Source organism: Vigna unguiculata, chromosome 8 (assembly GCF_004118075.2).
Source record: "Vigna unguiculata cultivar IT97K-499-35 chromosome 8, ASM411807v1, whole genome shotgun sequence".
NCBI classification, from domain to species: Eukaryota; Viridiplantae; Streptophyta; class Magnoliopsida; order Fabales; family Fabaceae; genus Vigna; species Vigna unguiculata.
Window position 1 is genome coordinate 36,021,644 of NC_040286.1, and position 12,883 is coordinate 36,034,526.

Below are 12,883 nucleotides of genomic sequence, written 5' to 3' on the forward strand. Positions count from 1 at the left end.
AATAATTGGTTAACAAATTATTATCTTTTTATCTTTACACTTTTGGACTTCTTGTAATCACTTGTTCCCAAATTCTGTCTCCTCTCATTTTTTAATTGCGTAAATTTAGTCTTACTATTTTAAAATCAAGATGTATTGGTTCATTAGTTATTTATATATTTTAGTGACAGCTTAAATTTTTTTAATGGCCTAAAATAGTATAAAGATTTCCAATTGTATAAACGGTGAAAACATAGACCTTGTTGAGCATAAGTATTCGAATTTTTTAGATATCTATAATATGTTATATTATAAGTATATTCACATTTTTAAATTTTATAAAAGATTATATTTTGAGTTGATTATATTTATAATTTTATGATAATATTTAAATACATACAAAATTATTTTAAAGAAGTAAAAATAAATTTTCAAAATGATAGAAATATTAAGAATTTAATAATAATGAAGTAGGTTAAGTAAAACATAAACATATTATTTTTTAAGCGATACGTTATTTCCATATAAACATAAAATTTGTTATGATATATGACATTTATATATTATTTACATATTTATTATTTATTATGTTGAATGTATGTGAATTTCATCTTTGGAATAATATTTATCATCTGAATCGTGTTGATTGGAATAATATTAGTAAGTAAAACGCACGTTTTGATGGTTCAGTGATTTGGATGGTAATTTTTGCTGGCGAACAGAGAAAGTTGTCGAGAGCATACCACAACTACCATCGTGCGACGCTGCAACGAGTTGAAATCGCGAGCGAGAAAAGGATTCCCATTGTTGAACTCATTAATTGTCTTCGAAGCAGGCGAAAGGTTGGGGAAGACGACTTAATCACGTGGTGATATTTTTCGCTGAAGACGAAGGTATGTTTTGTTTGTTTAGGGTTTCCATTCGTTTACTGTGCAATTCATTTTTAGGGTTTCAATTGGTTTACTTTGTGGTCCATTTTAGGGTTCAAATGGATGGATTTGGGATTTTTATTTGGGGTGACGAAGTTAGGGTTTCTGTTTTTGCAGACAATGTCTTTTTCAGTTGCGTTTTTTCACATGGGAAAATTCGAGTCATTTAGGGGGAGGTTTTTGCGCTACAATGGAGGGGAAGAACACATATTTCACGGGTTGGATCTTGATAGATGGTCCTATTTCGAGGCTTTGTCTATTTTAAAGAAGGAGTTCAAATACAATGGGGCGATGAAGCTGTGGTGGAAGCCAAAGAGAGGTCGAATGGATAGGGATTTAAGGCCTTTCGTCTCAGACAATGATGCACTGCAATTGTGTGCGTATGCTGATAAAAAGAAAGAGGAAGTCCAGATTTATGTAGAGCATGTGGTTAGTGCAGCGCAACCTATTGAGTTTATTGAATGGACACAAACTACTGGTGAGGTTGGTGGTGAAGAGGGTCCTGATGTTAATTCTGTGGCTGAGGTTCAGGATGTTGGGAAGGGAGATGCAAAAGTGGAGGCTGAGGTTATTGTAGAAGAAGTTAGGGTTGCTGATAAAGGGGATGCGACAGTGGAAGAAGTTCAGGTTGCTAACAAAGAGGATGCAATAATGGAGGATGGAAGAGTGGAAAATGAGAATTCTGTTGGTGAAAATAGGGATGCCGAGAATGCTGAGGCTGGTGATGTGGAAGAGCAGAGTGATATTGATGTTGAAGAGTTGGATGAAGTGAAGAAGAACGTCATAGAGATGACGATGATGGTTTTGGATCCACTAACACATCACGCAGAAACATTACACAGCTACTTGAGAGGTGGCAAAATTTTCATAAAGAAAGGAGAAAAAGGAAGCCTTCGGCTAGTGCAAGTGCAGGTGCTTTTGAAACAAATGCAATAGGTCATAATCATAACATAGATGCCACATATAGTACTGATGAATTAGACAGTGATATTGAATGTGAAGGAGAACCTGTGCACAAGTATGCCACTTTTCAAAGTGAAGATATGTGAAAAGACTTTAAATTCAAAGTGGGGATGGTGTTATGCTCACTTAAGGAGTTTAAACAAGCTGTTAAGGAGTATTTTGTACTCAATGGCAGAGAGATAATGTTTGTTAAAAATGATGACATAAGAGTTATGGCAGTTTGCAAGAAGAAATGTGGATTTGTGATTTTGTGTAGTAAAGTAGGAGGAAGCCATACATTTAGGGTGAAGACATTGGTTGATGGTCATAGTTGTGGGAGAGTATTTGGGAATCAAAATGCAAATAAAGATTGGGTTTCTAAGGTGATTGCTGAGAAATTTAGAAATGTAGGCAAGATGACTGCAAACGTTATCATTGATGACATCAAGAAGACTTATAGTGTGGGGATCACTATGTGGAGGGCAATAAAAGGAAAACAACTGGCCATGGATGTCATAGAGGGTGATGGGCAGAAACAATATACCTTACTTTATGACTACGCAGCAGAGTTGAAAAGGGTGTCTGCTAGAACAACAATCAAAATAAAAGTGAATCAACCACAACCAACTTTGCAGCCATGTTTTGGGGCTTTTTACATGTGCTTGGAGGGTTGCAAGGAAGGTTTCATAAATGGTTGCAGACCATTCATTGGTGTTGATGGGTGTCACCTGAAAAGTACTTATGGAGGACATTTATTAGTGGTTGTTGCAAGGGACCCAAATGACCAGTATTTTCCTCTGGCTTTTGCGGTGGTGGAAAATGAGTGCAAGGAGAGCTGGAGATGGTTTCTGAGTTTGTTTTGGATGATATCGGGGATGTGCAATCCAATCGGTGGGTGTTCATTTCTGACCAACAAAAGGTATACTTCATGTAACTTTCTTTCTGTTTATTTGTATGTTATTTCCAGCACTGTTTTGTGATTCTTGTGATTCTCTGCAGGAACTAATGCAAGTATTTGATGAGATCCTTCATGGAGTTGAACACAGATTTTGCCTAAGGCATTTATACAACAACTACAAGAAAAAATTTGGAGGAGGAGTTGTCATACGCAAACTAATGATGGGAGCTGCCAAAGCAACATACTACCAAGCATGGGAATCAAAAATGGAGGAATTAAAGAAGATTAATGTTGCGGCATATGACTGGTTAGTAGCTATTCCACGCCAATCATGGTGCAAGCATGCATTTAGTGTATACCCTAGGTGTGATGTGCTTATGAATAACCTGTCAGAATCATTTAACAGCACAATTCTGTTAGCTAGGGATAAACCCATACTTACTATGATGGAGTGGATAAGGTGCTATTTAATGAGTAGATTTGCACACCTAAGAGAAAAGTTTGCTGCATATGCTGGAGTTGTTATGCCTAAGCCAAATAAAAGGCTAGATAGGGAAGTTGAAAAAAGTGGTAACTGGATTGCTGTTTGGACTGGGGATTCTGTTTTTGAAGTTACCCAAGGGTTTACCATGGAGAAATTTGTTGTTGATCTAGCAAATTGTAGGTGTTCATGTTATTTTTGGGAATTAGTGGGAATACCTTGCAGACATGCCATTGCTGAAATAAATTACAAATTAGAACAACCACAAAATTATGTCCACCGTTACTATAAGATAGAGGCTTACGAAGCTTGCTATGGGCCAAAAATTACACCTATCAATGAACAAGAGTTATGGTCAAGAACAAATTCAACACCATTATTGCCACCATTATTTAAGGCTCCTCCAGAGAGGCCAAAGAAATTACGAAGAAGGGAGGCAGATGAGAACGTGAGTCACTCAAAAGCAGGGAGAAAACCAATGAAGATGAAATGCAACAAATGTAAGCAATATGGACATAATAGTAGAGGTTGTAGAGCTGGAAAAACACAGGTACCAAAACTGATCCTTTTATAATCAAATTAAACATTACTTACAATTACATTCTATCTAATGCATACTGTATATTCATGGCAGGGGAAAAAGAACCAGAAAAAGAACAAAAATGTTGCAAGTGAAGGTACCAGTGCATCTAGAATGAGAACCAACAAGAGGTTGAGATCTTCCAGCACCACCACATCACAGCCATTAACTAGCAGGGGAGGAAAGAGGTCTAAGAAAGCTGTAGCGGCCAAGACAGTTTTAGGGTCACAAGCCAGTACCAACAACGCCTCATGACAGCCCATGTGACCTAGTTTAGGAGCTGTATAATTTTGGGACCTGTGTTATTTTGGGAGTTATTTAATACTGAATGCTATTGGAAGACGTGTTATTTTGGTTGTACCAAACTTTGAATCAGGCTTTTCGTTCAGCTTTAGGGGACCACTCGTTATCTTTATGTTTATGGGACCACTTGTTATTAGAGGTGTCAATTTGGCCCAGCCCACAGGGTTTGGCCCTGGCCCATGTGGGCTAGGGCCAAACAAACCCACATTGAAAAAAAGCCCCTAACAAAGAAGCCCACAGGGCAAAAAATCCTACAAAAGCCCTGTGGGCTAGGGCCAACCCATGGGCTTTCATCTTTCACATGAAAAATATATTATTTTCTAAAACATATTACTATTTGTGGGGCAGGCCCAAAGAACCGGACAAGCACGACGACCCGAATAGGTCGAACAACCTGGACCTGCCCGACAACCTCGACAAGAACGATGACTCGAACGGGCACGATGATCCAAACAAGCCCAACGACCAGAGCGGGCCCGATGACCCAGACGACCCGGACGGGCCCGACAACCAGGACAAACCCGACAATACGAACGGGCCCGACGACATGGACGGGCTCGACAACCCAGACGTGACCGACAACCTACACGGGCAAAATGAGCCAGATGGGCCCGACGCGCTTGATGGGCTCGACGACCTAGACGAGCCCAACCATCAGGATGAGCCCAACGATCTGAACGGGTCAGACGACCACGACGGGCCCGACGACCCAGACGGGCCCGAAGACCCAGACGGGCCCGATGTCCCGAACATGCCCAATGACCCAGACAGGCTCAACGACCCAAACGGACCAGACGACCTGTATGGACCTGACGACCGGGACAAGCCCGATGACAAGGATGGGCCCGACGACCTGAACAAACTCGACAATTCGGACGAACCTGACGACCCCGACGACCCAGATGAGCCTGACGACCTGAATGGGCCCGACACCTTGGACTGGCCCGATGGCCCGGACGGGCCCAACGAGAGGGATGAGCCCGACGATCCAGACGGGCTCGACAACCTGAAGGGGCCGAACGACCCGAGCAAACCCGAATGAGCCTAACGACCTGAATGGGCCCGACAACCTGGACGGGCCCGACAACCTGGACGGGCCCAACGATCCGAACGGGCCCGACTACCCAGATGACCCAAATGGGCCCAACAACCCAGACGCGCCCAATGATCCAAACAGGCCCAATGACCCGAACAAGACCGACGATCCGGACGAGCTCGATGATTTAGATAGGCCCAACGAGGCGATTAGGCTCGTGGATCTAGACAGGCCCAACGACCTAATTAGGCCCATTCGGGTCATTGAGACATCTGGGTAGTCGGGCTCGTTCGAGTCGTTAGGCGAGTCTGGATCATTGGGCTCGTTCGGACGGACGGGCCCGTTCGGGTGGACGGGTCCGTCCGGGTCGTCGGGCTCGTTTGGGTCGTTTGGCCTATCTGGATAATCGGGCCTGTCAGGGTCATTGGCTCGTTTGGTTCGTCGTTGGGCCCGTCTAGGTCATCAAGCCCTTCCGGGTCGTCGGGCCCGTTCAGGTCTTCAAGCCCGTCCAGGTCATCGCGCCCGTCTGGGTCATCGTCGGTCCGGGTCGTCGGGCCCGTCTGGGTCTTCGGGATCGTTCGGGTCATTGGGCCCGTCCGAGTCGTGGGGCCCGTTCAAGTCCTTGGGCCTGTTTGGATCATCGGTCTCGTTCGGGTCATCGGGTCCTTTCGGATCTTCGGGCTCGTTAGGATCGTTGGGCTTGTGTGGGTTATCGGGCCCATCCGGGTTGTCGGGCCCATCCGGATTGCGGGCCTGTTTGGGTCGTTTGGCCAGTCTGGATTATTAGGCTCGTTCGAGTCGTTGGGCCCGTCCGGGTCGTTGGTCCCATATGGCTCGTCGGGCTCGTTCGGGTTGTCAGGCCCGTTTGGATCCTCGGGCCCATTCGGGTTGCGAGCCCGTTCGGGTCGTTGGGCCTATCTAGATGATCGGGCCCGTTCGGGTCGTCAGGCCCATTCCGATCGTCGGGCCCGTTCGGGTTGTTGGGCCTGTCTGGATCATTGGGCCGGTTCGGGTCATTGGGCCCGTTAGGATAGTTGGGCCTGTCCGGGTGGTTGGGCCCATCTTGGTCGTCGGGCTCATCCATGTCATTGGGCCCGTCCTGGTCATTGGGCTCGTCCGAGTCGTCGAGCCCGTCCGGATCGTCGAGTCCGTCTGGGTCGCTTGACTTGATCTTTGACTCTTTCTTAATGTAGTATTATTTGGGGGCTGACCCACCTTAGCCCTAGCCCTAACCCAATAGAGAGGGGGCTTTGGGGGCTGGGGCTTTTTTTTGGCCCCCTCATTTGGGGGCCCCCTAAAATGGGGCTTTATGAAGAGTGGGTCAGGGCTGGCCCATGGGCTAGGGGCCAAATTGATACCTCTACTTGTTATCTTTATGGACCACTTTATATGTTAATGGAGTACCGTTTATATTTATCTCATCTTGGTAATTTAATATCATGTGTGCTGAATATTTATATGATATCGCACACAGGTTATGGACCACTTCTTATATGTGTGCTTAATATTTCAACACAGGTTATGGACCACTTAATAATGGATGACTTCATGCCAAAATTTTAAACAATTATATGCCACAGGAAATGATAAAAACTCCAAATGGTCAACACGAATACAATTCAATAAAAAAAATTCCCATTGATTTTCAACACGAATACAACATAAAACACAACACCTCACTAACACGCTACCACAAACAGATAACCATTCAGTACAAGAACAAGCTGCTACATGTTACAATTGATTTTCATCACAAATAAAACACAAAACACAACAGTAAATGCCCATGAAACTAAGAAAAGCCACATCTTAATTTGACCCAGTTTTCTCTTCTCCATCAATTTCTTCTTTAGTTTCACATTCTTCTGAAGCAAATCCACAACCATTCTCTCCTTATTACAGAAAGTTTCTTCATCTTTTTTCTCTATTAATTCACCCCAAACAATTCCAAATTATTGCACCATCAAAACGTGCGTTTTACTTACTAAAACGTAAATATATATATATATATATATATATATATATATATATATATATATATATATATATATATATATATATATATATATATATATATATATATATATATATATATATTCCTAAGACACGTGTCACTGAAATCTCTGCACAGGTGTCAAAATATCTATCACTGATGTGGAACGCCGTTTGCCACGACAGCACGTTTTTAACGCCGTCCAAAAATAGGGACGAAAACCAGACGTTTAGAAAGTGCAGGGACCAAACGGTTAACAAGTTTCAAGCAGGGACCATTTCCAAAATCAGCCGAAACTATAGGGACTAAAAACATATTTTTCCCTTTTTTTTTTTAAATTCTATATATAGTTATTTTTGTCTTTCTCTATGTTCATTTATTGACTTTTATATTCAAGGTTTAGTCTCTATCTTTCTCTTTATTGGTTGGTAAGTTATGTTTCTCCTCTCGATATATTATCTATGGTCATAAGTATAAAGAAACCAAACTGCAGCATGAAACACTCACAAACAGCACACACACAAGACTGAAACACTCACAGGACTCTAAAGATCCTGTTCCTACTTGTTCGAGTCATGCAATGAGAGTATTCATAAGAGATGAACAAAATCTTACTGCTGTCACAGAGTAAACTAAAACAGAATAGAAGAGAAAATACAATTGTACTCAAAATACATTTGAACTAACTAGATATTACACCAAGGAATCAAATTCTTTCCTTATTACACAATTGTACTCGTTGGGCATGATATATTACACATTTCTCATTAGGTCAGACAGAGTAATTTTGCCATGTCCCAAGGAATCAAATTCTTTCCTTATTTGCTGGATGTCAGACTGTGTAATCTTGCCCATTTGTTTTAGCTTGTATAGGACAAATTCGGGCATCCTGCACCAATCAAAGCAAATGTTTAACGAGAATGAATGAAAGTAATAACTAAGAATCTGGATTCTCTATTGATGAGGGTGAATTCAATTTTGTAAAACAAAAACTAGTAAATGTTCAAGTAAACTGATTTACTCAGTAATTCTTGTTTTTTAAATTGACCTTGGCTGCAAACAAGATTATGTTATACTCCCTTTATACGGATGAAAATGATTAGGAGAGGTACTATAGGAAAGTGTGGCATACCTGATTGACCCATCGTTATCGAGGTCTGCAGAGAGTAAATCAGACAACCTTAATTTCTTATGAAGAATCCATTTTTCCATGTTGCGATTCCTCTCTTCAATGTTATATTCCGTGAAGTATGTAAAGGCCTTGGCAACTGCCAATGTGCTTACCAAAAGCCATATAATAGCAAAGCACCTTCCCCCCACTGTTTTCATAGAAAAATCTCCATACCCAACCGTTGTAACAGTGGTGACAGAGAGATAAATGCTGTCTTCCCAACTCAGGTCTTCAAGGAGGTGCAATGCGACTGCTCCTACAGCAATGCAACTAGTTATAACCGTTAAAGCAAGAAAAACCTTTGTTCTTGTCCTCATTCTCCCTCCTCCCTCTTCATCAGCTATATACCTTCTGATAATTTTTGTGTATCTAGTCTTATGTAGCACTTTCAACCAGAATTTTTCTTGGGAATTGCATATGTGTGCAACCAACCCATTCAACAGAAAACCAATATTTGCAAATCCCAGTAAAATGAAAACAGACGTAAAGATTCTAATATAATTGGAGTTAGGAACCATATCTCCATACCCCACTGTGCATAGAGTTACCATGGTAAAGTATGCAGCATCCACATACGGGTGAGTGTTAGTGCCCTTCAAACTCCCGCTATGAATGTATACTACTACCCCAACTAACATATACATGTAAAGACTAATTAAAGATTTTCTGATGATGAATATTGGTGACATTTGTGGTGGTTCAGAGGGCTCATCAACCTGAGTTTGAGCAAACAAAAGACATGGCGCAGAACGTGTACGTCGTAAAATTTTTCTGCTGCTGGCAGAGTTAGCTCTAAAGGTGGAAGAAGACTGCATGGGTGATGGTGGGGAACATTCTTGCATTGGTAGTGGAGAGCAAGGTGGTGTAAAGAAGATAGGACTTTCCATGGCACAAGCGGAATGAAAGTGATAGCAACTGAAAAAAGAGAGAAGGTCAAGAGAGAAAAACAGGTCCATATTTTCTTGATCTATCATGTTAGTTACTAATATTAGCTATATAGAGATGATAAGATACAACATAATAATAAAAAAGAAAATTCCTAATCTAATAATTTAATTTTCTAAAAAGGAGGACTGAAGAAAATTCATATGCCTGCATATAAATGTCAAACTAACACCATTTTCGATAATAAACTATAAGATAATATTCATCGTACCTCAACTTTGAAGACATCGAGATTTGTATAATAAAAGTCCACAATTATAAATTAAAAAAGAATAAAAATGCAATCAATTAAAATAAAGAATTATTTAAATGATAGCATATCATGTTTCATCCACAGATATAAAATTTGTTTAACAAAAAACTAATAACTATTATACCTACACTAGTACCATAAAAAAAGTTTAAGTTTTAAATTATTACCATAAAAAATTAAAATCTCTCATAAACCAAAATAAATAAACTACAACCAGGGATTCCATATATATATATATATATAGTACCTACCTATTAATTATAACATGTATAAACTTTATAAGACAGAGAAAATAAAAATATAAGAATTGAATACCAAACTCAAGCTAACATGTTTAGAAAAACAAAGTCCCACCATCTTCCCGTATACTCATCCATTTTTATCATATCTAAGTTCATTAAAATACATTCATTGGGGTTTTCTTTTCCTTTTCTTATAGATCAAAAATCAATAATAATGCCTCCGTGTATTGTGATTTTGTGGTTCTTTCAAGGGAACCATGCCTCAAGTTCATGTACTTCGACACCTCATACTTAAATTGTAGTTGGATTCATGGGACTCTGATCCACAAGATCGATTTAAAAAGAGATTCGAACCTTCTCCTTCTAATGAAATTGAACATCAAATCATTGACTCACCACACAGTGTCATTTTTGTTCTTTGTTCTGACTATCTAAATTCACTCATACAGCATAATCTTCCTCTCAGTCTAGTTATATGCATAATTGGGATTATAATGGCATAGTTAACAAATTCATAGCTTATTCCAATTGACCCACTACTTCCTGTTGAATTAAATTTCTAATGGAAAAATTCACAAAAAATGTGTTTAGAAATGTGTTACCTTAGCTTTCAATCTTTGTGTTGGAGCTTTTAGCTTTCGATCTTTGCATCACAGACGCACACGAGTGTTGGCGAAAACGCACATGAAACAGACGCGCACCGCACAGAAGTGTTGATGAAACGCAACGCACAGAGGGCACATGAAACAGACGCTGAAAAGCATGACTGCGGCGGAAACGAACGAAGGCGTTGATGAAGAAGGGAGAGCACCGCACACGAAACGAACGCAGACGAAACTGGATGGGCACAACCGAAAACGAAGACGCGCTGATCAAGAAGCTGATCAAGAAGTTACTGCGAGGGCGCCGCGAAACGAACGAAGGCGTTGATGAAGAAGGGAGATACAATGGCACCGATGAAGATGGATAGGCACCGCGTAAACGAAGACGCGCTGATCAAGAAGCTGATCAAGAAGTTACTACGAGGGAGGGCGCGGCGCTGATCAAGAAGTTACTGCGAGGGCGCCGCGAAACGAACGAAGGCGTTGATGAAGAAGGGAGATACAATGGCACTGATGAAGATGGATAGGCACCGCGGAAACGAAGACGCGCTGATCAAGAAGTTACTGCGAGGGAGGGCGCGCCGCGAAACGAACGTTGACGAAGAAGGGAGAGCACTACAGAAGAAACGAACGGGCACAGCAAAAATATAATGGAGGTACTGCCAGGGCACCGCAAATCACAGACGAAAGGAAAGAATGGTGTTGAAACGAGTAGGCACTGGGCAATGGAGGGAATGTGAGGGCGCGAATTTTCTTTTAAATAACACTCGTTCAGTTACATCTCTATTTGTATCTCAATACATGCACTTATTTTTATTATGAGTGTTCTCTTTTGATTTACTTAAATTAAAAAATAAAGAAATAAAATATATACCGCGCTAATATAGATTTATATATATATATTTCATGTTTTATTATTATTAACTCTTAAAATATATTAATATAGTTGGATCATAATGATCTACGATTTCAAAGGGCAAAAACTTATCGGTATTAACCAACAAAAAGGGTTATTATAGAAAATTCATTTACTGAATATAATAGACCATAGTTGCAAGCTTTCTCCCATGCTTTTAGTGTTCTGCTGCGTAACACAGAAAAAGTGCAGAGAGTTTGATAAAGAAAAAGCACATGCATGTGCGAGAAAGATGGTGTAGGTGGGTAAGATTGGGAAGTAAAGTGTAATAATTATATATATACATGGCAAGAGATATCTGTTGGAGAAGGCAATTGACATGAGCCAAGTTAGTCAGAATTAGGCAGAGTAATGCATAAAACAACAATTTTTTGTTGGTTGGTATTACTTAACTCCTTCCTAAAAAACAATCATTCTTTTGGGGTCCTATAAAATTTATTCTCATAATTCAACTACTTAAGCTTTTCTATGAAGCAGAAGAGAGCGATTTCCTCTTTGTTACTTCACATTTGCCTCAAAGTGTCTTCTGTTTGGTGAAATGGATAGAAAGCAGGAACAAGACAAGGGGAACTCAAACATGTCTGCCATTGATGTTACTGTAATAACTCCGAAAGTCCCAAAAGCAGTTTCACCTGTTTCTTCTGCAGCAGAGGGTGACACCTTAAGGAGGCCACGTGGCAGGCCAGCCGGCTCAAAAAACAAGCCTAAGCCACCAATAATTGTGACCAGAGACAGTGCCAATGCACTGAAGGCTCATGCCATGGAAGTGAGCTCAGGCTGTGATGTGAATGAAAGTTTGTTGAACTTTGCAAGGAGAAAGCAACGTGGCCTTTATATACTCAATGGAACAGGGTGTGTAACAAATGTAACACTGCGCCAACCAGGTTCATCTGGTGCCATTGTGACCCTTCATGGTAGGTTTGAGATTCTGTCACTGCTGGGGTCAATTCTTCCACCACCAGCCCCTCCAGGGATCACAGGCCTCACAATTTACTTGGCAGGTGCTCAAGGGCAAGTTGTGGGAGGTGCTGTGGTTGGTGCTTTGATTGCTTCAGGGCCTCTTGTGATCATGGCTGCATCATTCATGCATGCTACTTTCGATCGTCTTCCTTTGGAAGATGATGAACTTTCTGCTGCAATGCAGAATCAGCATTACCAAAATGGACGCACCCACCATCTTGACATCTCTGACTTGTATGCAATGCCACAGAACCTCCTCATGAATGGAACAATGCCCCCAGAGATATACTCTTGGGCACCAGGGCGGAACTTGTCAAAAACCTGAAACTTACCACATTCTTGGTCAGTTGTTGTTGTCCTTGTCTTACATCCATACAATGCACTGTAGTGTAGCTATTATATTTTCAGGTTCTTGTACAAGCAAGGGGTCTTCTAAGGTTGATGCTGCTTAACAAGATCATATATGCTTAATGCTTCTTCTACTGTATTAACAATACAATTATTTTAGCAGATTAATCAGTGTTATGATTTTCAATACAATAAGATCTAATTTTCAGAGTTAATACTGTTTAGTGCTGAATTTGGTTTCAGAACTTCGAAGCAAAAACATGCATGAAGCACAGGAAATTGATATTAGCAAGTCTAGCATGTTC

The 12,883-nt window shown here is 40.8% G+C and overlaps 4 protein-coding genes across 4 annotated transcripts; 3 read left to right on the forward strand and 1 right to left on the reverse strand.

The window, feature by feature from the left end:
- The first annotated feature begins 676 nt into the window (after positions 1-676).
- LOC114194090 lies at positions 677-4,181 on the forward strand. Its single transcript, XM_028084143.1, has 4 exons — positions 677-872; positions 1,026-2,769; positions 2,850-3,779; positions 3,864-4,181. Exons 2-4 carry the CDS (start codon positions 2,692-2,694, stop codon positions 4,062-4,064), a joined length of 1,209 nt encoding a protein of 402 aa, XP_027939944.1. The 5' UTR covers positions 677-872; positions 1,026-2,691; the 3' UTR covers positions 4,065-4,181.
- Positions 4,182-4,229: 48 nt separating this feature from the next.
- Positions 4,230-5,154, forward strand: LOC114195168 (sporozoite surface protein 2-like). The gene is made up of 3 exons (XM_028085558.1): positions 4,230-4,276; positions 4,461-4,793; positions 4,884-5,154. Exons 1-3 carry the CDS (start codon positions 4,230-4,232, stop codon positions 5,152-5,154), a joined length of 651 nt encoding a protein of 216 aa, XP_027941359.1.
- A 2,659-nt stretch (positions 5,155-7,813) lies between these two features.
- On the reverse strand, positions 7,814-9,223 carry LOC114193113 (two-pore potassium channel 3-like). The gene is made up of 2 exons (XM_028082813.1): positions 8,274-9,223; positions 7,814-8,030 (listed from the first exon to the last, which is right to left on the reverse strand). Exons 1-2 carry the CDS (start codon positions 9,197-9,199, stop codon positions 7,895-7,897), a joined length of 1,062 nt encoding a protein of 353 aa, XP_027938614.1. The 5' UTR covers positions 9,200-9,223; the 3' UTR covers positions 7,814-7,894.
- A 2,294-nt stretch (positions 9,224-11,517) lies between these two features.
- On the forward strand, positions 11,518-12,812 carry LOC114193114 (AT-hook motif nuclear-localized protein 16). Its single transcript, XM_028082814.1, has one exon. The coding sequence runs from the start codon at positions 11,809-11,811 to the stop codon at positions 12,553-12,555; it is 747 nt and encodes a 248-aa protein (XP_027938615.1). The 5' UTR covers positions 11,518-11,808; the 3' UTR covers positions 12,556-12,812.
- The last annotated feature ends 71 nt before the right edge of the window (positions 12,813-12,883 follow it).